Source organism: Pseudochaenichthys georgianus, chromosome 14, assembly GCF_902827115.2.
Source record: "Pseudochaenichthys georgianus chromosome 14, fPseGeo1.2, whole genome shotgun sequence".
NCBI classification, from domain to species: domain Eukaryota; kingdom Metazoa; phylum Chordata; class Actinopteri; order Perciformes; family Channichthyidae; genus Pseudochaenichthys; species Pseudochaenichthys georgianus.
Genome location: NC_047516.1, coordinates 26,749,453 through 26,777,198, shown reverse-complemented (window position 1 = coordinate 26,777,198; position 27,746 = coordinate 26,749,453). Strand labels below are relative to the sequence as shown.

Sequence of the window (27,746 nt, the reverse complement as noted above, 5' to 3'; positions counted from 1 at the left end):
TAAGGAGAGTTATTGCCACTCACGCATGCGCAGTTCGTATGTGCAACTTGGCCGTTCGTTGAAGTCTTTGCGGTGTGTTCCAGTGCAAAACATGGCGAAGATGCAGGAGACGCAAGGCGACGTTCTGTCGGGACGTGTTCTTTGGGGTTCTTTGGTGTCCGTTTGGTGTGCAAGGACCTTAATGTGACATGTTTCCATGCTTCAATTTACCAGAGTCCAGTCTGCTCTGATTGGTTTGCCGGCCGGCTCTGTTGTGATTTTAGCCTTTGCTGACCATTGACATGCACACAAATCTATATAACACACTACAGGAAAGGGAAACCACAAAAAGCTAAATAGTACCTATTAGAATTAGATTCTGGAATTGGAGTGTTTAAAACAAAAAAAATGTGTTTAATTGTTGAGAAATGTATAAATTGAAAAGTTAGGGGCCCATACATTAGTTGGGTACCAATGAACAATCATAATCCAGTACGTAAGATGTCAACCAAGATGTCCTTAGTCTCCTCTGCAGACCTTGAATACCTTTAACAAATGCCAACCTTATTGCTGCACTAGAGGAAAGGTCAGGCGATCACCAAAGTAATAAGACCTCATCCTCTGTGGACCATCATGTCCGTACAGAATTGCACCTTAATTCATCCAAAAGGTGCAAATCAAATCAAGTTTTATTTATATAGCACATTTAAAAAAAGATTTTTGGTCGAGCCAAAGTGCTGTACATACAATAAAAACACAACAGCACAAATAAAAAAAAAAGTTTAAATCAGACAGGGGAAATGTCAGGAGTCGTGCTCCGCTCAGACTAGAAGGCCAGAGAGAAGAAGTGAGTTTTAAGTGTCTATTTAAAACCCCTAGGGTCTGGGCCGACCCCACATGGAGGGGCAGAGTGTTCCAGAGCCTGGGGACAGCTGCTGCGAATGCTCGGTGCCTTCGGGCTTTGAGCCTGGTCGTGGGCACTACCAGCAGCAGCTGGTCAGGCGACCTTAAAGCTCTGGCCGGGGTGTAGCGATGGAGGAGTTCGGCTATATAGGCAGGAGCCAGCCCATTTAGGGCTTTGAAAACAAATAAAAGGATTTTAAAATCAATTGGGAACCGAATTGGAAGAACCAAATTGAGGCCAGAATTGAGGTGATGTGGTCACGCTTTTTATGGCCAGTGAGAAGACATGCAGCTGCTTTCTGCACTAGCTGCAGGCGTCTAATTGGCTGGTCCATACCCACATACAGAGCATTGAGGTAATCCAGTCTCGAGGTAACAAAGTCGTTAATGACTCTTGTTCTTGGCCAATAGTCGTATTTAAAAAAAAGCAGGGTTGCGGTCGGATAGTTTAAAAATCAGCTCCTAAGTTCTAACCCCATCTCCTATTCCTTGACCTCTGAGTGAAACGTCACGGGGTTAAGGGATAGTGGATAGGAGAATTCAAAAGGACTTAGGAGAAGAGACTGCGGTACTTTAGAGAATCGACTGCACTTTCACTATCCGACGTGTTTATGATGCGCCAGCTGATGTCATTTTGTGCGTCTGCTGCGCTGCTGTGGGGAAACTATGGAAACTACAGTTTTCTATACAGCGGACTACAACATGGATGTATAATAAGAACGACGGACTCATCTAGAGACTCTGCACCGTGCTCTGATGCTGTTGCTTTGCTTTATGAACGTAGACAACAGAGAAACATATTCTTCAAGACCAAAGTTGGAATTGAAATAAAAAATGAAAGTGAAACTTCTGCTCGTCACCTTCTCCCTCCGGTCCACATGAATACAAATGATCCCAATACGTATGATTGTATGAACTAAAGATCTTAAAATCAATACAAATGTATTTATTATAAACGTTAGTCCTTAACATCTATCACTGTGTATATCACCATTCAAACATCTTTTAAAAGTTTAACAAACCCCACACAGCTCAGTGGAATGTTGACTTTATTTGATAATTTCAGTAAAAACTAACGTTCATATTTCTCTTTTTGATTATAATACTGATGAACGTTCAAAACAAAGCACTTTGGCAACTTACCACCTATGTTTTAAAATGCTTAATAAGCACCGTAACTTTCATGATATCATTTCTCCGTCATAATCGATTGTTTCCGTGAACGGCCGACTGTTGTGTGACGCCAAATGCTGCGGCTGCAAGGCATTGTGGGGCAGCATTTTCTCCTCTCCTTTCGGTGAGGGAGGTCCAGTGATTCCTAAGCTAAAGGAGGTTATAAAGGAAGTTTGAAACCTCCTTTCCTATCATTCTCATCATTCTAGAGAATTCGAACGGCACTTATCATGGCTGCCACTGAGGGACTTCCGGGTCATTTCACTCCGTTAGGAAGGTTCCTAAGCTAAATGGACTATTCGACTTCAGCCCGGGTCTTGACTACGGTGCTGACCTGATTATCAAATGTAGAAGCGCTATTGAAGGTCACTCCAAGGTTCATGACAGAGGGGAGGATGTTTTTATTGAGGGAGCCCAGCATTTCAACCGGGGAGGCTGAAGGTTGGGGTCCAAAAAAGATGACTCGGTCTTGCTCTCGTTGAGGTTGAGGAAATGTTGGCTCAGCCAGGATTTGATCTCTGTTAAGCAGTCCATCAACTGCTGTAGTGAGTTAACATTTGCAGAGATACTGGAGTCTGGTCCTTAGTGGTGGAAGAACCAACATTATCATCCATAGAGCCTTAGAGTTAACATTGCAAAAAGTGACCAGAATACCATTCTAAAAAGAGCCAAAAGCAATCAAAGAAAATGGAGGATTGAGGAAGACATATACTTCTTTCAAGTTTGACCTCTAAATGATTATTTTGTATTGAAGCCCTCAGGTGAGTGTGCTTTGTAAGTGTAACTGCAGGTGAGTTACACCCAATTGAATGTGTTTAAACAATAAATCCTTGAGCAAAGAAACATCGGCTGATTCAGGCTAAGCTCAAGCTACAGCTGCAGGTAAACAACGTTTCCATTCAACCTTAATGGAGTCATATTGCTGTTTTAAAAATGATTGATTATATTCCCACCTCATGGTTCTCTCATATGGACTACAGATGCATTAAATCTACAGGATGCATTTTCATTTTCTCCACTACAGTCTGCTTAATAAGCCTGCATATTAAACTCGTATTTCAGAGCCAGACCATTACAAGTATCTAATGCCCCAAAGCCAAATTGTTATTGCTTTCCTTTAGTCAGAGCCAATGGTGAATATTTAAGTGGGAATATATTCACAATTCGAGGACAGAGCTTACTAGTAAAAAATTGATTTTGATGTACCGGTTGACAGTGAACTCATAGAAATGTTATATTCCTAACTTGTGTGTTTCCATCGTGATAGACAAGGGAAAAGACCTGATCCTTCTTTGTGGAATAAGCGTTTGATTAATACAAAGTGTTCAGCCGTCAGGGCTTCTCAGATGTTTATCATGCGTAGCTTTTCAGCATGAATTGCACTGGTGACGGTGACAAATGTATATGCTGCTCTCAGTACTTCCAGTAAACTTAGCTATATCTTTGTTTCAATCTTCATCTTTGGTACTGGAGCATGTATGACATATGACAGAGATACACTCACCATCATTAGATGGAAGTGTTTGTATAGAATAAAGTGCAGTGGACCTTGAGATGATCAAAGGGAGGAGAGCCTAGATGGAAGCCAAGATAACGGGAACCTTTTCCACTTGGTTTCTAGGCTCTTCCACTACCCAACCTGCGTCTGGCTGATTTCCGGTCGCAGGAAATGAAGATGGATGAAGAAGGCTAACCCAGCAACATCAGAGACTGATGTGCCAACAGAGACCTGGCTCCATCGTGGCAACCGGGTGCACTGCACTTGCACTTGACAGGCAGACCATAGGAGCACAGGGCTTGGAGGACTACACCTAGCATCAATGATGCATATCATGTAGCTCAAACATGATAGTGAAAGTCATATTTGTAATGTTAAATCCCTTATTGTTTCTGATGCTGTTCAAAATCCTTGTGAAAAATGCACTACAACAATGCACTACTGTTTTTTTTCTTGTGCTGCATGAATAGACTTCACTACAGATGCCTTTGTTGTGCAACCCCTGAGTTGCAGAAGGACAATAGGTGATTCTTGAATAAGTTCAACATCTTATTGAATTTCTGTTTTTCCTCTCACGTTTCCTCCTTCTGTACAGTGGGTTAGTGTTCATGCTGATACACAATACTTTCGCTCAATGTTCCAAGACTACAAGCTGAATTTCTCGGTCTTCACTGTGGCGGGACAGAGATTGTGAGAAAGGCAGAGGCCGCAGTGTGTGGACTTGAATAGCCTGTACAGTACTTCCAATTCTGCATAATGTTCTCTACAGTTCTCCGTCTGACACCTATAGGCTGTGAGAGAACAAGAGTGGGAGAGGTGGAGGGGGAGCGAAGTGTGTGTTGTGTTGTGTGGGAGATGGTTGGGGGCTACAGGTTCACTGTAGTAGGACTGGCCGAGGAGAGGCTTTTCAAAACGCCTACCCAGAGACTCCTGCTCCCCGATACACTTTATGCCACGGCCTCCCACAGACAGTCTCCATCTGCTAGAAGAGAAATGTATCCTACAACAGCCACTGTGAGTTTACATAAATATCATTAGGTTCAGAAATTAGTAAGATTCGTAATGCTTTCAAGTAACAAAAAAGAAAAAAAACATCTAAAGTACAGATGAATAGACGTTAAACCAAATGAGGTCAGCTGGTTAGGCCAGCCGGCGTTTTCCTTCCATTTGGTAAAACTGGACTCCAAACGAAATCTCTCACATAATATACTGGCAGAGAGATCTTAATCCACATCCAAGCTAACCATGACTTGTTGGCTTTCCATTTCTTTAGGTCCCGTGTAAACCCTCGAGGAGTTCCCGACAACCTGACCACTGCAGTCACTCCATTAAAAAAAAGCCAAGGGAAATTCCAGTGGAAGCGCAAATCAAAACTGTGTCAAAACCATGGCTGGCATCATAGCAATATACTAAGAAGAAGGCTGGCTATTAGCAGAAATTAGAGTAAATATATTTATGTGTGTGTTAAGGGGCCCTATTATTATAATTGTTCAGGTTCATACTTGTATTTTGTGCTTTTTTACATGCTTTAATGTTCAAAAGGGTCTTTATTTTTTTCATACTGCCTGTGCTACAGCACCTCTTTTCACCCTCTGTTTGAAACCAGAGCCCTGTCTGCTCTGATTGGTTAACTGGCTGGCTGGTTTGTGTTTGTGTGTTCAACCTCTTAGAGATATCCCACCCCTTAGTCTATAATGTGCAATATGCTGTTCTATCCAATAGAAGTTCAAGTATTATAGTGATGTCACCATGTTTGTAGTTAAGGACTACAATTGAGGTGTTTCAGGCAGGGGGGGGAGGAGTGTCCCTTTCCTGTAGTGAGTGTAACCCACTACAGGAAAGAGAAAACCCAAAAAAGCATAATGAGGCCCTTTAGTTTCATCCACTTGCATCCAGTACTCTAAAGTTCCACAGGCTAATCTGAAGTACATAGAAGAAGACCAAAACAGTGGAGTAAAGGGAAAATATTCGTTTTTGTCTTTCACCATCACCCTACAGTTATAGTCAGAGGGGGTGTGCACAAATATCTGACACACATTTTCTGAGTGAGAAGAGTGTGTTCCTGCCTTTGCTGTTTACCCCCGTTTAAAACTGCTTAGCAACAAGATTATGTCAGAAAGAATGAACGAAGCGCTTAATATACGACTGTGCGTTATACAGAAATGCAGCAGTGTGCAAAACGCCATCTTCATACCTCTCCTTAAAGTAAACGCTGACAGTAAATGCACTCTGTACTTAAAACAAGCTTGAATAGCTTCTACTATTGCCTCAGTCTGACAGTTTCACACTTATGTGTCCAGCCATCTATCTGGCTGCTAAAAGAAACACCCTCACCTTCGAAACCATGTAAGGACAATAATGACATGCATTTAAAAAGAGAGTTTACTATGCCAACAACAGAGACATATCAAACTGTTAGAAAATGCCTTTTCTCCATCATAATGAATCATTTATTTCATATGTATTAAACCAGTTTAATTGTGCTTGAATGTTTATTTATTTACAGACAAAAAGCCATCCATGAGAATCTATTATATATAAATTGTCCTTGGATAGTTGTTACATATGACAAAAACCCTAATCATTTCTGTGTCCCCTTAGAATAAAAATACTGAAAATTAAAAAGTAGTCAATGTTGTTGCGTGCCCCCTATTTCCCCACAACGGGAAAACCAATATGGATCCACTAGCAGCTGCTGACAGACAGAACATAAAATCCCTTATTCAAACAGCAGATGGTTCATTTTAAGTCTGAACTGTCCTCCACGCTGTCATCACAGGTGTCGTTAAAAACTGTGAACTTCAGCGTCGCCGAGATGAGTCGGCGCATGGAGCGTTGTCATAGTGACACTGTTGGTGTTGACGGGGACGGCGGTAGTGGTGGAAGGTGGGCGTTGAGCAGTCAGTTTGGGGCTTTCTACCTGTGTGGGCTTGTCTGTGTGTTTGGCAGTGTGCGCACGCATGTGTGAAGGAGGACACCGGCTGTAACAAGCCCAGATTCCAAGGAAGTCCTACACGTCACATAAACCCACGTACACACGAGGTGGATTTCGCCACTTGATGCAAGTAATCAAAGTAGACACGCTGTAAACAGGGTTCCAGCTCGTTTTTAAATGGACAAAATGTATTTTCCAGGGCTAGAATACCGTATGCCATAGCATTAAGTGGATTTATACTGTCAAGTTGGAGTTCAAAATCCATGAGGCTTCAATATAATCTCTTCATTATTGTACCCCCCTAAGTGACATTCGTGTGACATTTTTATAACTGGCATACTGTATGATTCTTGAGTTATGGCCAAAAAAGTGTTTAAAATATCACAGTGCCACTGCCCTATGAGCAGCAAGTTCAACAAGAAACTCCCTTAAGGGCTCTTTAAGAAATTACGTTCATGAGAATAACACTGATATGTACGCACGTAAAACCTGAAGTAATAAAGCATCCGGCAACCCGAATCTATAGACTTCATAATATTTCATACCTCTAACAACCGATATTTAACATGCACTCGATGGCATTATCCAAAAATATCGAATTTAATCCTACCTAATTCACCTTGCTAGCATAAATATAGAAAGAAACGCAATGCGGGGAGACAATAAGAAACTAGGAACTAAGAGCATTTTGTCACTTCTTAATGCCTTTTGGCAATTTTCCGTTGGCAGCTACAGAAAATAGATTTGACGTTATGTAACTTTACCACAGGTTTATGACACATAAGTTAACTATAAGGATAGATTTAGTTAAACACGACAAAACATTTTTTGCAAAACTTTAAATTTCATTATTCCCAAGTTTTTCCATCACACAGGGAACCCTGTGCAAATAGCAGGGAGACCTTCAGTGAAATCAGATAGCACCCGGGCTTTACTGTAACCAATGCAGCATGTATAATCGCTCCCTGACTCTACGTGCTGTGATTATGAATGAACGCTGTGCTCTCTCACACACGCATCCTGAGCTCTCCCTCATTCCCCAAACAGCCGTCTGAGACGAATCACCGGCCATGCGAGGCCGAGGATTTCGCTCTCATGTCGACGGTGAAGTGATCTCCTCGGTGCTGCATGTGTGCGCTCACTCATCAACTCTGGCACACACACAGCTGTTCTGGAACCGAAGTGACAACAACACTATTTTTAGACGAGGCTGCCCACACATGGGTGAGTTTACAGCGGGGGGACTGTGTGTATGTGCATGTAATGATGGGGGAGTGTGAGCGAGGAGCTGACAAACATCCAGCAGCGTCCAGGTGGTAAGACTGAGAGCATGGAAAGCAAAAAGGGAAAAGGAGGGGAAAGCTGCGGAAAATTAAACCGGGACTTAAATATAAGGGGTGACCACAGCCACTTACAATGTACCTCACAGACACACACACACATTCAACTTCAGCCCTGGCACCTGCACACCCAGAGAAAAGACTGGTAGAAATCTACTCTGAGATATTCCAATAGTGTTTCCAGACTCATGAATGGGTGGCAAAGGCTGTGTGTTTGTGGCAGCAGTGTTATACAGTAGAGGCAGCGAGGTGACAGCAGTGTTGGAGGTAGACAAAGCGTAAATTAGTCTCAGTGTGACAGTTAGAGTTCCACTGGGTGCAGCGGCTGCTCACCTGCTACCTCCACGATGTCTCCCGGGACGATGTCTCTGGATTTGATCCTCTGGACAGCCTTACGGTTCATACGGTACACCTTACCCATCTCTGGCTCGTACTCCTTCAGAGCCTCGATGGCATTCTCTGCATTGCGCTCCTGTAACAAAGACATGTGGCAAAAAGGAAGTCATTTAAAAAGAAAATAGGTAGTATGAGGTTTTGAATATATTTAGTTTAAGCTCTGATGTTATAGTATGGAAAAGCATGCAGGCAAAGACCCCAAAAGAAAAATAAATTAAATATCAAAGTATTAGATTAGAGAGAAAAGTTGAACAATAAAACTCTGATTTATTGTGGGAGTGAGTTCCAGAGGGTCGGGGTAGCGATGGAGAATGCTCTGTCACAGGTCCGGTGCTTGATTTGTGTGGGGATAGACAAGAGGTTGGCTTCTGATGAATGAAGGCTGCGGGAGGGGGTGTGGTGGTGGAGCAGGTCAGTGAGGTAGCTGAAGGCTGTGTCGACGGATGATTTTGTCAAGGGGGAGCATATATGAAAAGGAGGGGACCAAGCACTGAACCCAGGGGGAAGCCTCGGACAGAGAGGCGGTGGATGAAGTGCAGTTATTGATATGGATGAACTGGTGTCTGTTGGTGAGGTAGGATTTCAGCCAGGAAAGTGCAGTGTCAGTGATGTTGAGTGATGATTCCAGGCTATCAACTAATTTTCATTTATTTACAACATCCTTCAATTTGGAGTTGATTAAGTTGCCATCTATGAACCAAGTTCTTGTCATTTTGTTAATTACTCCTACTTTTATTACTAGGAACAATCCTTTGATGTTTTCTGGTATTTTCTCCAAGAAATGGGATTAGTGGGTTTTTATTTAGAGAAATATAATATTTGATACAGTAGTTCTCTAATAGAAGCTTTACATGACCACAATATATGACTGTGGTTTACCATCTGTTCACAGCATTCTCTCCAGCATCTTGAAGTACAATTTTCTTTCTTTGAATTTGGAGAGTCTTAAAATTAATTATAATCCTCCACAAATATTGTTTTGAAATAGTTTGAGTTAGTAGTTTCATGGTTGTTTTTGGACATTTGCTCCCATATTGGAAAGACTTTGAAGAGTTATCCACTTGTTCCACTGTGTCCTAACAGCAGCCTAAAACTGAGTGTCAGACTTCCTTCCAGAAGCCGATGGATGCTCCGGATCTATTTTTGGAGCTTGCATCAAAAATTCCATCTTCCTCTTTAACACAAATGAACCGCGGGGGCACTTTGCATGAGCTCCCTGGTTTGTTTACGTTTTGACTTGACTCACGGACTTGCAAACTCAGGTGTGTACAGCCTCAGCCCTTTGCAAAGAGCCATTTGACGTACAGATGTTAGAACATGTTTGGATATGGCACACTAATACAAATATACCAACGGTGCATTGGGCAACAGCTGGTGGACAAGATAACATTATGTTTCTTTACTGACTTCATTGGCATTGTTAGCCTTTGTTACCATGTGGAAACAGCCTTAGTAGTGTGAATGTGTGTATACAGTGACACAACATTGAGAGTATCTCACCTGCCAGACCCCGATAATAGCATTGGCGATGAGGATGAGAAGAATTACAACAGGCTCAACAAAGGCAGTGGTTGACTCCTCTCCCTCCTCAAATAGAGCCAACACCTAGATGAACATACAGTAAACAGAACATTAGCACACATTTTATACCGCAACTCAAGTCACATGCTGACTCCAGGATATACATTTTCAAACATGGATTGCTCTGAAATACATTTAGGAGAAAACATGCTGCAAGAAAATGTGGAGATAGAACCAAGCTAAAATACTATTTGGAGATAGAAGCTTTGTACCCGTGTGCGTTTCATTTAGTTCCCTCCTGATGCACCACCACAGCCCTATCCGATTAACTCATGAACACCTTTGTTGACATCACCCATTGTGTTCAAAAAGTTATTATTATTTCCAACAAGGAAGTTATGTTTTTGCTTTGTTTGTCCGTTTATTGACAGATTACTGAAACATTCCTGGCACAAAATTAGTTAAACTTTGAAAGGGTGTAGCATGAGCCATGAAGAATCCATTAGATTTTGAAGCGATCTAAAACACAGGGCAGATACACTTAGAATGTTTGTTGTTAACAGGATGGGGCTAGCCGTCTATTTCCTATGAGTTTGTTGCTAAGAGCAACTCCTTTCAGTTACAAATTAGGGTTAGGTGTTAATGTAAAAATATGGACTATAGCTGCTTCAAAGTCCTGCCTTAGAGGTGGGTCAAGTCAAACTATCATGAATAAAAAAATACTTCAATAAAAATGTGGAATGGCCCCAATAACTCTACAGATTTGGTGAAAATACTATGCATTTACTTTTATGTCACTGAACATTAGCCAGTTCACAGCCAGACATAGCAGCAGTAAATAGGAATGAATTCTGAAACTGTCTCAGAGATAGCAGTTTCTCTATGTTGTTCTAACAAGCAACAAAGTACATCTTTAGGAGATCATTACATAAAAAGCTCCCCACTGCAACACCAAAATGACTTTACAGCGCTACTTTGTCGATGAACCTAAACACACCGCACAGCGAAAGCAGCACGGAGACAGAAAGGAGAGATAATTAGTGTGAATACTGTTTACAGCATTCACACTATAGTTCTTTGAATCTTTAATCTTCTTCTTATTATTATTAGTGTGAATGCTGAAAGCAGCTACTGTTTTTAAACTATAGTTAGAAAAGTAAGAGGTTTATTTCTCATTCAGAACAATGGAAAGGCTCTCCCTTCACAGCACATCTCCATGGAAACCTTTGATCTCTGAGCTCACATACAAAGATGTTTGATAACGTTGTCACCGTGGTAACCTTTGATCTCTGGGCTTATTGACTGTATGATCAGTATGACAGATGAACAGATCGCCACTGGGTTTAAACTAAAGACACAGCCACGCAAAAACTGCGGCATGTGTATGGCTCCTTATGGGGTACCGTAAGTGCCGGAGCGGCATTCTGGTGCTCTCCGTAAGCACTACACCCCTGTCAGACGAGACATATACCACGTGATGACACGTTAGGCTCGGCTCGTGTTGTGTTCAAGGACCCTGACCTTGGCCAGGAAAAACAGGTCCTCGCTTGTTTAATTATGTTGCGGTCTAGATTTCCACATTTTTTTTCTTTTTTGCGTGCGTTTATAAATTACCTCGAGGTCCGTACCAAATGGTCTCGGTCCGTATACGGCCCGGAGGCCGGAGGTTCCCCACCCCTGGCTTACACACACAGGTGTTTGTAAACAGTCATTCACTACTACTTACATTTAATATCCAACTCCTTCAGCCTACTTCCAGCTACAGAAACCATTCAACTATTACATTATTCAGCTATTTCAGGACATTGAGGCTATACATGTAGTTGTTTATACCTTTTTTAAACCTTTTCTTTTCAATATTAAGCTTCTTCACTATTTTTCCTACTCTTCCAGTTTAACATTTCACTTTCAAGTTCTCAACAAAGTCAACCATTTTGATTCAAATCATTTCACTTTTCTGCATTTCTCCGCTAAGTTCAGCAACACACTTACTTTGTTTTTGTAGCCAAAAGCAGCTACAGAGACCATTCAACTAATAAAATATTCAGCTTTTTCAGCTAAATTCAGCAACAAATGTACACAGTTTACAGCATTTGCACATATTTTTTCAGCAGGAAATGCATTTTCTAGTGGGAGTCTACTTTTCCTTGATCTGATGGGGTTTATCAAGTGAAAAAAAGAGTATCTCCCCCCCCCCCCCCCCCCACCCCACCGGTGTATTGAGCAGCGGAGTGCATGTCGAGGCAGACCAGAGCCCGGTCGATAGCTCATCATTCCCCATCATTGGGGATGATAAATCTCCCCTCTGACTGAGTGAAGATTGGAGGGCAGTCTTCTCAGAAAGGACGGTTTAAAAAGACCCATTCAAAACAGATTAAGAAGGGTTTGAATACCTTACTGCTACTTTCAAGCTGAATAGGAGGTTAAATTACAAGATGAGTAGGCTTTCTTTCGGGTTATAGAACTCATTAAGGGAATCTGGTGGAAACTTAACTTCTTGCTTTTGGCAATCTGATACTAACTTTAGCTCAGATCTAATGTTGGGTATTGAAATCAAAGCTTGATTGCCAAAATAAATCTCTACTTACAGCTTTAAACATTCACACCCCGCATGCATAACTGAACGCTGACACACATGGCGACAGATGACCCATTATATGAGAGTGTTTGGATGCTCAAAAGGAAAATCTAAATTAATTCCTATCAAGTTGCTCAGGAAAAAAACACTCCTAAAAAGGTCAACTATTGAAAAATGTAGTACAAACAAAGAGGGCTTGACATCCAATTCTATTGTCACTTGATTTTTCCTATAGTCTCATGAACATTAACTCCACAGAGTGACGTGGCAAACCAAATAAAGATCAGCCTACTTTCTTTCTTCAGCTCAAAGGGAGGAAGTGCAGCGATTATGTCAGACGGCTGCTGTGGCTTTCTGTGTGGCTCTGCCCTATTAAAACCAGATAGACCAGCTTCAGCAATATTAGCAAACATCACTTTTGAAAGGAAAACAATGAAATCGTTATATAAACTGAGGTACTGCTAAAGAAAAACCTCATTAAATATTGTCATAATATAGTATATTACACCAAGGTGGTATTGCTTTATATTTAAGTCTGTCATTGAGGGTTATTAACATGTTAAAAAGACTATGTAACATTAGCATCATCAACAATTTACCTTTTAGATTAAAATACATTTATCAGCAATTGTCAGAAGCTTGTTAACACTTGATGGACTGCTTTGGAACGTTAATAAAAGCCTAATTTTCTAATTTCCTTAGAAATGTTGATAATAGCATTACGAACTAATGTATTAAGTTTAGCTAATGTACCTCTATCAATTTGAAACCTTAAATAAGCTGTCTGTTTCTCATTTAGGATGAATACATACTTTGTATGCATTGCTTTTTATCAGTTCACTATGCTTTTTGCAGGTAGCTATTCTAAAGAGAGAACAATCCCATTATTAAAAGGTTAATGAAACCTCTTCTATGTAGCAACACTAGTCAATACATGTTTCCACAAAGTGAGCATTTTATGCTGTGCGTTTGCTAAAACGTGGTTATTTAAACGTAATTCTTAACTCCGATCTTACCATTTACCAGATGGGGCAAATGTGGCAAAAAACCTAACCAACTTCCTTATTACCAAGTCACTATTGCTCATTACCGATGTAAGTATAAAAAGTTACCAAGCAGCGGCACCTGACCTGTTTTGTCTGATAATAAGCTTTAATCATGTGTCATGCAAAGAAGGAGAGTCTAATCTACTCAATTTGAATATATTCAAAATAACCAAATGATTCCCCGGCTAAGGTATGTCTTTCATTCCAGTTCACTCTGCTTTAGCCACTACCTGATTAACCTGGAGACCGACAGAGTAGAGAGAAAACAGAAAGGTTACTATAGAAATATCAGAAGACAACCACTGGAAAAGTGTTGGATCGAGCTTCTAGCTTTTAATATATGTGTGACCTTGAGTCAAATCAGGTCATAAGGAACATCATTTTAGATCCTGAGCCGAAACCACTCCAGGCAACAACAACAATGTAAAGCGTTAGGGTCGGTGCAGCAGTGGAACAGGGGCTGTGTTCCACCATAAACAACATTTTAAAGCATGATTTACATGGGGAAAAGTGGGCCCACACTCCAGAGTCCTGCAGTTACGGCCTAACACAACAGCACTTAGAGAAGACATATTGTGTCATGTTCATTTTTAGAGCAACTTTCCTACTTTCAGAAATAGCAACAGCAATTCCATCCTCAGACTCTGGGGACGTACTGGAAAAACAAGTTATTATGCAGTCAGGATTCCCTCACTCCACCCGTCCCCGACCTTCACCACCCTCCGACTGAAACCAGGGTCACAGTTTGAGGCGCTGCAGCAGAGGGAGCTTAGACTGATCGTTTTTTCCCAGTTCAGCAGAAGTGCTCTGCCCGTTTCCCCTCACTGAAACCACATCTACACTGGGTGGAAAGGAAAAGCCTGAAATACACAGGTTTCCACATGAAAATAGACCACTACTGGTAATTTATCTCAAGATCACCCAAAAAAAACTGGCCGTCATTTTGAAAGATTAGAACATTGAATGAGGCAATGTAGCCATTTAACGTCCAGTTATTTTTAGGAAGTCGTGCTCATTCAAGGTTAGCCTTTGATTAAAAGGCTAAAAAGGTGGTTAATAATATTCTTATAATGAAGATTTATTTGTTTTCCTGCCACAAAGGTATGAATAACAGCAAAGAAATTCCGAAAAAAACTAGTTATTCGAAACATCAGTATCAAATACAATCCAAGGTGAATGGAGTTATAATACTTTGGGTGTTACTTACGAAGGACACGCAGGCAGCGAGCAGCAGGATCCGCACCATGAGGTCTTCAAACTGCTCCGCCATCAGATCCCACAGGGACTTTCCTGAAATAGGTACAAGCCTTTATGTTTAACTTTTTGGTGCAAAAGCAAAATAGAAGTGACAGCACAACCGTGATATAAGGAAACATCCAAGAAAACACAAATAACTAATGTGTTATAAAGAATGCGGTTCATTGCAAATAAAAACCACATTTTTAAAAAAAGGGTAAAATTAGATCAAAACAAATCTAACATCCTGCAATCACTGCAACTTTAATTATTGCACAACAATATATCTAGGTGTTAATTGGAAGGGAGAACTTAAAAAATGAATATATTGTTTGGTATCAGTTTACGTTAGTGTAATGCACAGCAACCACCACACCCCATTTAAAGTTTGAGTCTTCCACTCTCAAAGTGTATCCTTATTATTAAGGGTGGGGCGGATCTGTGAGATGTATTGACATTGGTTTGCTTTGTACTGAACAGCAAAGCAACACAAATGAGTGTTTACAGAGGAGTAGCCTAGTATGTCCTTTGGTGAAAGCTGCAGTAGTGTACACTCCCAAAGTTCAGCCCTCTGTCGACAGAGCAGAAAAGATCCCGGCTCAAGACGGCTAATCAGCTCGTAAAGGGAGGAGGATCGCAGCGCACTGGAAAAATCAATATTTACCTTCTTCAGCAGGGAGCTCTGTGGATGTCACACCAGGCCAGTTGTAAAAGGATCCAATTGGCAGGGCAGGAGAAAGTGATGAGGTGGAGTTGGGGGGGGGGGGGGGGAGGAGAGAGACAAGAGCAGTTAATACATTTGATGAACTCCATCAGACTGTGATATGCATGCAAGCGTACAAATTTCCCTGCAGGATCGTTCTGCTGGGTGATGATGAGAAGGCAGAACGGCAATACTGTGGGATTAATACCCGCTATTGTATTATTAATCAGTTGAATAACCAGCAATCAAACTCAAGATGTTTTATATTCCAGCTTCTTTTATATTGTAGCTTCAGGCCTCGCGCTGCATAATGAGAGCACTGTGATAAGAATCAGCTTCATAAAGCACCTCAAGGAAAATGTATGGTTTGTAATAATTGGCTATATAAATCCAATTTATTTAATTACATGAGACATTACCAAGGCCTTTTGTACCAGTATGACTGCTCATCTCATGATCTGGTAAAGGTTATCTGAAATCCTGCCTCTTTAAATGCTTTTATTTTTGTAAAAAAAAAAGTGCGTGCATATTTCTTTGAAATACGAAATAAATGTTTCTATGCATTTAATTATTGACTAATCTAACCATTAATTCTCAATTAATTGTTTGGTGAAAATGCCCTTTATGTACACGTAAATGCAATGTTGGCATAATCATTATTGTTCGGTTAAAAACACACTAACAGTTGTTTAATGTTATCGAAGATACTATGAAACTGAAAATATTAACAATTAATGGAGTGGAAGCGCCTTTTTGGTAATTACTTCATAATAAAGAAATGACTGAAAACAATTTCATTTCCAAATTATTTCAGCTCCAAAACCGTGCAGGGTTCTATACATATATTTTAATATGGTAGATTTGGTCGGTACCAACAATTATTATTTTCATTTAGGCAAATATTTTTGTAATTATTATAGAATATTAGCGAAATGGCAAACATTGTTATACTCAGTTTTTGAAGCAATTTCTCAAGCAAACGAACATAGCATGAGTGATCATTTGTTCAGTGTTAATGTTATTGTTTTCATTTGGGATGGCTCGAAACACGTAGCTTCAGGGTCAGCGAACTTGTGACGAGTATTTTTCTTTTCTTTTTTTATTCTCAAACAGTGCCTCAATTAATCAAAAAAACTAATTGAAAGGTTTAAACATTGGACATAATCAATAGTTGGAGCCCTATCTGAAATGAATTTTAGAATTAGGCTAACTTTGCTCCGATTGTCCAGGCAACACTTTTCCTTTATCAGAGCTGCGGTGATCTCATTGGCATTCACACTGCAGCTTCACTCTCTCAACAGTTTTCTCAGTCTCAGTGCTAAACCCCCCCCTTTTTTTTCTCTTCGTCATCAGCATGTGGGTAAGCTCCCACAAAAACAAACCCGTGAATCAAAACGCATTGCTCTTTTCTTTCACATCATCTTGTCATTTTTCATCTGTCATTTGTAAAGAAAAAGCTGGTGTTTTTCTGGCATTTTGAGGCAAGCTGAAGAATTCTTCTGATTTGATTACCAGAACCTGACACCCACCACACAGATGAGTCACTGGTGTGAGTAGAAAACACATCAGTCATGTTCTAAAAACATTCCAATTGACAAGTACTGTTGATCAGTGTCACCACGATGAGACGCGGGCGTGCTGAGTCACTGGAAGATTCTCACCCAGTCCAACGCAAAGCTACGGACGAATGGCTCCAATGTAACAAACAATATCCATCACATCTAAGAAATGTGATGCATGATAATAAAATCCATCATTTCCAGCTGGATTTAGTGCATTTGCCCTCAAAGCCTTCATGTTATCATCTTCTCTTTCGGTAAAGGTGAATCTCTTGTTCAAACAGTGGAAACCTCGTGTTTCTCCGCATGTTTTGACCAGACGGTGCTACACGAGTAAAGCACGTGACCCTGTGCACAGCCTCCTTCCAAAATCTAAAACTCTGCAGCTACATATTAAATGTGCCACTGGCAGAAAGAGAAACCATTTTACATCATGACTTCTGTAATCGTTCCATGACTTCCAAATGTGCTTTCCCTGTAGTCAAAAACAATCCAACCCAAGGAGATGTTAGTTTTTTGAGAATACAGGTGAAATCATTTGCCTAATATGGCTTGTAATGAAACCAGAGGGAGCTAAATGGATTGTACAAACAAGCTATTAAAGAACTGAGAAGTTCTTGGATAGGCATTAACGCCAAGAATATGATAACGCCTCCAGTGGGACCAAAACATGATCTGCTGAATATTATTCGTCTATTAGGTAACAACCTACTTGGGAGCGTGCATAATAATAGCTGATGAGTCATTGTAAATTGCTTTTCAAACTTGCTGTCTGGAGGGTTTTCAGAGTTCAGGTTGGACACGGTTGAACTCACGGGCGACTTTTGGCCAGCAGCAGCGAGGTGGAGGAGTGGGTTCTGCTGTTTTCCATGCTCCAGCAGTCTGACATGAGCCTGTTTCCCCATTACTGTGCCTCCCTGGTTGTATAATGTTTTTAATAGCAGACGGGCTGGCTGAGAGTTGAGTGCTGGAGACAAGAATTGACAGAGTGAGAGGACAAGACAGACAAAAGGGGAAAGAGAGCAGAGAGGGGAAGGGAAGAGAGACAGGGCTGGAAGTGTTGGATGGGGTTCCCCGGCTTCCCTTTGCCAAGGATTCCCTCTCAGTCATCTGGCCCGTGTCAACCCAAAGGCTTGCCCAGGCACATTCCTGAACACTGACTTCACCTCTCTCCCTCTCTCCGTCCCCACAGCACCTCCCTCTCGGCCCAGACAATGAATAAAAGAGCTTGTTTACTCGCAGCAGAAAGCGAGCAGCGCAGAGCAGAGGGGAGACACTTCCTGGAGATAGTTGCCAACAACAGCAGAGGGCTGTGTCCAGAGGCAGGAAGAGAAGCAGGAAACATGGCCCGTCTGTCTCTCCGCACTGGCAATGGACGTGCTGATAGAAGGAGCTCTCAGCGCCAGCTCCTCTTCAGAATCCATTACTGAATTACAGCCCGGATTATCGAGACCCCCAGTCAACATCACATCTGAGTGTGGTTAGGCAGTATTAACAAGCCAGGCCCTCTTGTGCAAAATACAAACATGATAAAGTTTTCAGCAGTTACCATGGCGACTTGGCTCATGAAGGCTCCTCGAAAAACGAGCGTTTTCACAAGGTAATGTGCCAGTGTCTGTCAAAATGTACCAAGAATAACTGTTACGCAACCAACAGGGCCTTGATGTACAACCCCCAAACATACACACACTAAGTCTGATTATGTAAACACACGAGTAGCCACTGCAGGCTGCTAATACAGTTGGCATGAGTTGTTGAGACTAACCTTCAATTAAACTTAGCCAGCCAGTTAAAGATAGGGTTGGTCATTTTCATAATAAAATATTTTAGTTATATTTGTTGCAATTGTGTTTTTATCCCAACAATTATTTATAAATCAAAAAAGACTTGGCAACTGTCAGAGCTGGTGCTGCCAGTAACTCTCATTGGAGAATGGCAGGCAACACTGGGTTAGTATATCTTTTTTTTTGTTGACACTCTTTGACCGGATCATTTTCACTGAATACCGATTTCAAACTGCAGAACTGGCACTGCTACACATTTAGACCTGATCTGTTTTCGGACTACATTTGATTTTGATTTACTTTATTAATCCCCGTGGGGAAATTGTTTCTCTGCATTTGACCCATCCTAGTGTTAGGAGCAGTGGGCTGCCATTTTGAACGGCGCCATACTCTATAAACGTGGCACAAATTGGAATAAAAAAATAAATATAATCTAAATCTGTGTGCTGACATTGCCTGCAGCCTGAACATATCCCATTGCCCCCCCTCCAGGATCCTGTTCTATCCACTGACCATGAGAATGTAAAACAGGCCTATAAATACCATGATGGTAACTCCTAAAAGCATAGTCCACTATAACTTCCTATATCCACTCACTCTAAGGTACTCCCCACCGGAAAAGGTTGAATGCATTACCCATATTAAATGTGAATTATAAATGTTTTCCTCTGACCTTATTATCAATTCAACACAGAAGGCATCGCAGGTAACTGCAGAAGAGAAGTCTGTCTGCAGTCTGACAGAGTCAATGTTTCGCCCATTTACATAAATGTCAATGGAGGGCTTCCCTCCTCTGAGGAAGTCATACGCAACGTGTTAAGTGGGTGAGTGTCAGCAGCAGCTATCTTTGGGAGCCCCGCTGACCTCAGAGCAGCCACCCAGAGGATCAGAGCGGGGCAGAGGAGGAAGTGGAACAAAGTCACTAATCACTTCTCTGCAGCATAATGACATGCAGCTCCTCTCAAATCATTATAGGCCCAGAAACTTCACTCTGGACTAAAGCTGCTGCATTCACACAAAAAAAGACGTATGGCAAGATTACTATGTTGGCGATTGTGTTTGCTCTGGTGAAGACTTGCACTTTACGTATAATTGTTATACATGTGTTTTTAAATACACGTACCACTTTACTGTTGCCATTGTAATTGGGTTCATTTGTCTCCCAACACATACTTTCGTTGCAGTTGTATGTCTTAAATGTAATTTAGGTTAACTTCCTGTTTTATTTATATGCTTATATTTTTGAAGGCGAGTTTACACTGTTGACAGGAAGTTGTTGTTTCTATGGAAACGTGAAATGCTACATGATGTGTGTGTGTGTGTTTGTGCTCTGCTCAGCTCTGTGTGGATGTGTGTGTTCGGTGTATGTGTGTCCGACACCGGCATTTGTTTTCAAATGACCATGAACAGTAATTTACACACATCTGGCTAACTTCATATGTGTATTCCCAAGTGAAAGAAATTCGTTTAATCTTAATCTCGATGTAAGCTAGTGCTAAATGCTGTCGGAGTGCACCGGAACGAAACACACACACACACACACACTTCATAAAACTAATGATATGGTGTAATAATCGGGCAGTTCGATGTGTCTAACCATAAGAAAGTATCTTGTGCGAACGAGAAAGTATATCGTGCGCAATAATCAATCAAACGTGGTCTCATTTTATTTATTTTTCTCTCTATGAACCCCCCGGGACTCCGTAAGGGATGGCATTGTGTAGATAACAATTTTTTTTTTTAAACTGAAGTAGATTTTCTCACTTTGGTGCAAAACAGACAAGCCTTAAACTGCAGTTATATTCTTAACGTTAGGAAACTGTCTAAAACCTGCTGACATTCCAGACCCTCAGGCTGAAGCGACTTTGACTTTAGTATAATGTTGCAGACTCTCTTGACAAAGAGAGGAAAAGTGTAGTTTCAGTAAGAGAAGCAAATAATGACAACCATGCACAGTGAGAATATACACAAGAAGGGAGGAATGATGAAATGCTCTGCTCATAACACTTTCCAGTTATTCTGCTGTGTTTGTTTAACGGATCAAACTGTATTCCTCTCCATCGAAGAGGCAAATGAGAAAACACAATCAACTGTCAGAGTTTCTTTTGAGCGGCTCATCTCTGACACACTGGAGTCAGAAAAAGAGAATGAGTTTCAAAGAGGAGATGTTATCTTGTCTACCCAATTAAGACAGATCCAGCTCAATGGCTGCTGCTGCTTCTTATTGGCTGCACTGTCTCTGACGTCATGAGGCTGTGGTCAGGGAAAAAGAGAGGATTTTCCCTCCTGATGTTACTCGGGATGGCTCGTGCTGGAATAAAACTGCTGCGTCACTGTAAGAGTAACAAAGACACACCTGCATGTGAGTGTTGTGTATATTTTGGTTGCAGATTTTTACAAATAGTGTTACTGAAAAACCTGTTCTTAACTACTTCATCAACAATGCTTTTTGGTCAATCTGATTAAGACACTTCATTCTCCACAAACATTGGAGATTATCTGAGTCGTGACAGAGTGTAGCTACGGAGGATTACCAAAGATAAGATATATTCTACTGCGTACATCCGCTGCAAACATTTACTGTTTGTTTCACATTAGATGCAGGTTTAAATAAACAGTCAGATGCACACAGAATAAGTGCGTGGCTCCACATTCGAGAAGTCGCAGTATATGATGAGTTGTGCTGGCAGAGGAAAAGGAAAAGGGCCTGTCAACAGAGCAGGACATGCATGAGGTGATTAGCTCGTATCTCTTCAGGGCTCGCAGCTTCCTCTTTAAAGTCACAGCTGTGCCAATTGAAGAACCAATTTTGAAAACCAGGGTAGAGAGAGTAGCGAGTAGGATGGAAACCAGCATCCCAGTAGCCAATCAGAGAATCCAAATTCTGTTTAAAAAAAAAAGTCAGCAATCCCCCGAACAGCAGTCTGAAACATCTATGTTAACAATTTGCTATTAATAGTTTTTTTTTGGGTTTAGAAACCAGAGCAAAACTTCTATCGAATCAAATGCCTGGTACTGTACAACTTCACCCATCAGGGCCCTGCAGCTATGGAGGTCATTCTAAAGAGTGAACATTTCAAACTGTGGAATAAAATGTGGAAATATTTTTAAAGGGCTTTAAATAAATAACACGTACCCACTACCAGTGTGCATGCCACTGTAAAAGCCTAAACTTTGAGTCTACACATACAGGATTAAAATCTTCCTTGATGTGCCAACATTTGATTAAAGGATAAGTGTGGTGATATTTTATATTATCACATGAAAAAAATCCTATGAACAAGTATTGTTTGTATAGCCTAAGTCTGATATATTCCTCATCTTCTTCACCATGCATGATGAAACTCCATTTGAAAAAACAAACATATTGAAATTAGAAAAGTCAAATATTTGTATATAAAACTACAATGACGGAAAAAGTGTGGCATCATTAGAAGTTAAAGTTTTTGTCTTTGAAATAATGAAATAAATACCAAGATAAGAAATTCAGGTTTGTGTCTCATATCATATCATGTTCTAGTTTGACATTGTTTTATTGAACCTGTCCCAGTAGAGCGGACCAGGTTTACCCATGATCCCAACACATCACTTTATTAGTTATTTATCCAGCATACTATACGACTTCATGTTCACATTACGCCATGTCCCGAGGTCAGACACATACTGTACAACATATGCACATATCAGCCCACTCCTGGAAACACCTTTATGTGCACATCTCCTCAGTGGACCGTGCAGATGTAACAGTACGTTACAGCCCCGGTGACTCAATATCATCATACCATAAGGGGAATGATGGTGACTGACAGATGCAGAGGTGGGTGGGAAGCAGGCAAGGCAAGTGACAAGCTCCAACAGGAATACAGCTCCTTTGAAGGCGGTCAGGCAGCCCACTAGAACAAGGAAGTGACTCAACACCCCAAGGACTTCATATGACTTTTTCTACAACTTAACTCTCCTTTTTCAACCCACACAACTCCAACACTGCAATTTAACTCAACTGGAGGATTTTCACACGACAAAGTGGAAGCCGACTTTGAAGGAGTGTGCTGCGATGTGTGTGTCGTGGGAAGAAGGAGGAGCAGGAAACTGCCGAACGCCTGTCGTATTTCAAACGCAGGAGCGAGCAAGCTTTTAGGTCGGGTTGCAGAACAGGGAGAGAAACAACACTAAGTGAGATCCTACAAGAGGAAGTTGTAATTGTTTTCGGGCTACAGCCAGAGTGGGGAGAGTGTAGTAATATTGCATCATGTAGCGAGGATGGCATCAACTAAGCACAAACCGCACCATTGGAGGCACTTGGGACACAAGACAAAACATTGTTTCCGGTGCAAGTCGATACATTTCACAATCAAATCAATTAAATAATTTAAAACAACTTAAAAAAGGGATAGTTTTGATTGTTTGAAGTTGGGTTGTTTGAGGTACTTATCCATAGTCAGTTTGTTGCCTAAAGTAAAACGGCTGTCAAAGCTAAACACTGTACTGCTGTTGATGGGGGAAGCAGCAAAAGCATGTTAGCCAACTAAACACATCATGGTCAGATTAAGTGTATGCTATATTTAGAATATGTTCGACCCTTTACCTTGCCGTCAAGTCATTTGGGTGGGGAATCTCAGCTCTCTTCAAAGCCACTAGACAAAAAAGGTAATTTTACCACGAAAAAAACACTGGGGTTGCTGGTACATCTTGGCCTTGATTAATACGTTTGTGTGATTGTGTGACCTTGGGGTTTCAAAGGGTTAGTTAGGGTCCTCCAAAATCACACTAACATTAACCAATTGAGGCAGATGTAGACCAGAAACCCCACTTCTCCGCAAGATAAAATTACCTGTCAATGGATTCTGGAAGAGTATGAATTAATATAATGACTTCAGTTCCCCATTGGAGAAGGTTGTTCGACGGCAAAGTTAAGCCGTGAAAAGATTCTTAATAAAACGTACACTTTACTGATTGATTGTTTAAGGCAGGCCTTTTTAAGTTGCTTAAATCTGTATTGCTAATGTACCCGTCCACAGCAGCAACACTGCATTACTTTGCTAGCGTGACATTAATCTAACGGAATAACTGTGTGTTTCTTTTAACTGGGGCAGTGCAGATTGATAAGTACCTTGTAGAACCACACTTTCCATGTAATGTCTGAGATGGGCAGAAGCTCACTAGACTTTTAGCAGAATGCGCCAACCAAGAGATAAAGAGGCAGGTTTGTTGATTATTGTCGTTGATAACACACTATTCAGTGTGAAAGTCAACCAAGTATCTCACGTTCTACCCTGCATCATGATGGTAGAATGTCTTGCATTGGAGGTTGCTTAACCTGAATATGTTGTGCAATCAAGTTCTTCTCCTAAAGGGAGTGTCAGAAGATATTTTTAAAACGTGGACTAATTTTGCAGGCACTCAGACCCAAAGTGATTTATTTAACGAGCTTTGATTAATAATGCTGAATGTAACTATAATTTAAAGTCGGTAAAAGCTTTGACAGTGTCATTTGTGGAGTTATATAGAGGACAATTTGCTTTAATGTTTTAAAAAGAAGAGGAGGGGTCATTAAATGAACACCCTCCACTGAATCAGAATCCCTTTATTAGTCCCACAGAGGGGAAAAGGCCCTTCTCCCCCGGACACCCTCACATGTGTGTCCTCTCCGCTCTCTGGGTCAAACCCTTCTCAAAAACATTGATTGCTCATGAGGCCAATAAGCCCCTTCTAAAAATGAACTCCATTTGTCTTTGAAATTGGGGTTACGAGTGCACAGGACACAATGCTCGAAACACCGCAAGCTATAACTGCACACACATTTTTGGTGCACCCACACACACACAGAGCGAGTGTGTGTGTGTGAGAAAGACAGAGGCCTATGACTTCCTCAGAACTGTTTCACAATCAAAATGATAAACGCTCTTGTAAATTGAGGTGCTTGTCTTTCTCAACAATGAACGAGCTATTTGTGTGTGTGTGTGTGTGTGTGTGTGTGTGTGTGTGTGTGTGTGTGTGTGTGTGTGTGTGTGTGTGTGTGTGTGTGTGTAAATAAAAAAGGAGCTGCCGTAAATGAAAGGTCAGCCGCTGCAGCAAGGACTGCTTTGAAGAAAGACTGTCCAGTTGTGGCAGCCAAGCTAATTTTCCAACATCTCAGAAAAGGGATAAGAAACACTGTTTAGGAGGTTTTATTGTCACAGCAAATGAAAGTGTCGACATTAAGCCAGGAAGCCGAGACAGCGTTCACCTGTCTTTACTTACAGCGTGACATTGAAAGAAACGTATGTTTACCATAAAATGCACAAATCAATAGCATTAAGAACAAAGACAAATCAATAATCTCACCGATATTTATTGATACATTTTCAGATTATTTTCTTGATGAACCCAGGGTACTATAAAATATAGTAAAAAATGTCTGTGCAAGGGTCTCAAAGTCTAGAGTAATGTGTTCAAATGTCTTGTTTTGTCCATCTTTAACCAAAGTATATTCACTTTAATATGATATCAAAGGAAGAAATCTGCATATTTGACAAGATGCAAACAGCATTGTCTCCCATTAATGGATGAATGTCGCAATGAATAGATATAAAATAACTTGCTAATTATTTTTCTGACAATCACTTAGGTCAACTATTTGTTGAATCCTTCAAAGATTGCAATCTTTTTCCATGAATATTAATATATGAAAAAAGCCAGGAACCATGAAAAACATCAGTTCTCACCAAGGTTTAAACTTCCAAGTTATGTATAGAAGCAACAAGGTCACACACAGACACTCGTCTTGTGTGAATTGCAGCATTGAGAGGACATCTAAGCACACACTTCTCAGATGGTTCTCCTCCAGCCTAGATATGTTGAGGCTCATCGAGTGTGTTAAACCTCTCCTATCCTACGAAGGACTGCTGTGGATGAGCCAACCATGTCACCTGGTCCTCCCTGCCTGTCAGTGCCACCTCCTACAGACACTTGGAGCAGAGTGACAGTGAATTCCCACTATTCCCCTCACCTTGTCCAAACTACATACACCGACAGTGTGACACACGGTGGAGATCTTGTTTGGGACATGTTGATTTAAAATGATCCTGCTGATACAGACATCCTGTTAACGGTGTGTGAGTGAAACATTGTGAGGTAAGCGTACCAACCGCAGAACAGCTTTGAGCGGCAGCGGCCTGGAACACGACATCAAGGCTCACACAGAGTCCTTGCAGGCAACTACAAGGTCTGCGGTTTGTGAGCAGAGGGGAAGGAGTTGGCAACATCACTCTGCAACGACTTGTGCTAAAATAGTCACCAAGCCAATTTCACTCAGCTTCTTCAATGTTGTTGGCTTGTGGAGGAGCAGCTAGAGTGGATAACCCCCCGCATGCCCCAAAAGGAATAAAGGGTATCCCTTCTCTCCCTCCCTCCTGCATGCGTCTATAATGCGCTCGCACAAGGCAGGATGTTCACAGCTAAAAGCGAAAGAGATGTTATCTGTGGCAAGACGTTGCCTTTTTCCATGAAGTCATCACAGGCCCCTGGCTGCAACAAAAGGGCTTCTGTTTGACTGGCACAATGTGCCGCTCTGCTCCACAGCTTGGCCACATATGCAAATGACAGGCCGGGGGGGGAAAGGTGTGGTGATGTCAGGTCCCAGCTTCACACGGAAATACTTATCCAACACCTGTGTCAAACATGAGGAGACTTCGGGCGGCGGGGGGGGGAATAAGCTATATTTTCCCTGTAAGGCATCTAGTTAATAACTCTACTTTCAGTGATAGGTTATTTATTTGTGATCTGTATCAAAATGTTAGATGGCTTTAGAGATCTACTTCCTTCTGTTTTCTTGTCATTGGAGCTGGAAAGTATACAGTCATGTCCAGAACAACTGTTGAAAGTGAAAACAGGTTGTTCAAGATTTTCTGTTTCATTCTCTTCATTACCGTCTCATCCTGTTCCTCTCCTGAGCCTGCTCTGCACTTCCTGGTCTCTGAATGAGAGCTAGGGATGTCACATTACCGTGGTGGGGGTGGGGTACAATAAAGCTTTATTTAGTGAACTGTTTTATTTATTGAACTATCGTTTGACGCACTGACATAGTTTCCAACGAGACTTGACGACCTCATGGCACAATCTGAATAAAATGAAGTGGGATGAATGACATTGGTTTCAATTAAATGAGTGTGTATCAGGTGTGTATGCGTTGCCATTTCCCTTGATCAGGTGTGTATCTGCGTACCAACTTTAACTGGTGCGATGTGCAATGAATGATTTCAACATGTGCATCAATGAATGTGCCACTTACATTTCCACTGAGTGTGCGCCAGACTAAATAGGTTTGTATTTATTTACGCACACGATTTGCAATATAATGGCTGCATTTGGATTTCCAGGCAACAGGCTGTACTACGCACCAATATCAAGTGAAATTAAACATTTTACAAATTATTTAACTACTCACCGTTCGGTCCATATTTCTCCACATTGGCTTTGACTTGCTCCAGAGTCAGCCCAGTGTTTTCGTTGACGCTGAAGTTGTCCAAAACTTCACTCGCCGATTTAGTGTGGGCATTTTCCATCTTGGCGGACTGGGCTTAGATGATCAGATCGTAATGCATGTAGTTGAGGAACATCTATTGTGGCAATCGCGGGGGGGGGGGGCGGGGGTGAAACAAACGGCAGTAATTTCCTCCTCTGCACGCTGAGGCGGCTGAGTGTCGGTCGGTGCGTCACCTGTGTGTCCCCCCTGGAAGAAAAGCTCCAGGTCCGCGGTACACACTCTGCTGTTACTCTGTGGGTCTGTTGCTGCTGCTACTTCATCTCCATCTGAAGGTGTGCTGCGTGTGTGCCCGCGTGCACCGCCTCTCGCTGTTGATCACTCCCTCCTGCTCTCCCATTGGCTGCGCGTACCTGCGGAGGGCTCCACTTCAAACAGGATGCATGCAGCTCTGTCACATGTGTTTCTGAAGTGCAGGATACATTGTTGTCGTAAACGCTGTTGTCGTTTCAGTGGGAAATTATCTTTTTGCTTATATATTTCATTAACAAGTACCCAAATTAATCTGATATTGTAACCCCCAACAGACATTTGCACATCATATGAGCCATTCCTGAACACTTGCACATTTCCT

The 27,746-nt window shown here is 41.5% G+C and overlaps 1 protein-coding gene across 1 annotated transcript in view; it reads right to left on the bottom strand.

Moving 5' to 3' along the window:
* atp2a3 (ATPase sarcoplasmic/endoplasmic reticulum Ca2+ transporting 3) overlaps positions 1–27,480 on the bottom strand; it is a 66,435-nt gene extending 38,955 nt beyond the window's left edge. The window contains exons 1-5 of the mRNA XM_034099412.2: positions 27,077–27,480; positions 15,270–15,287; positions 14,577–14,659; positions 9,725–9,829; positions 8,162–8,300 (exon numbers count right to left, since the gene is read on the bottom strand). Coding sequence (XP_033955303.1) covers positions 8,162–8,300; positions 9,725–9,829; positions 14,577–14,659; positions 15,270–15,287; positions 27,077–27,194 — 463 coding nt within the window. The 5' untranslated portion in view covers positions 27,195–27,480. The remainder of the gene's footprint in view (positions 1–8,161; positions 8,301–9,724; positions 9,830–14,576; positions 14,660–15,269; positions 15,288–27,076) is intronic.
* Between the last annotated feature and the right edge of the window lie 266 nt (positions 27,481–27,746).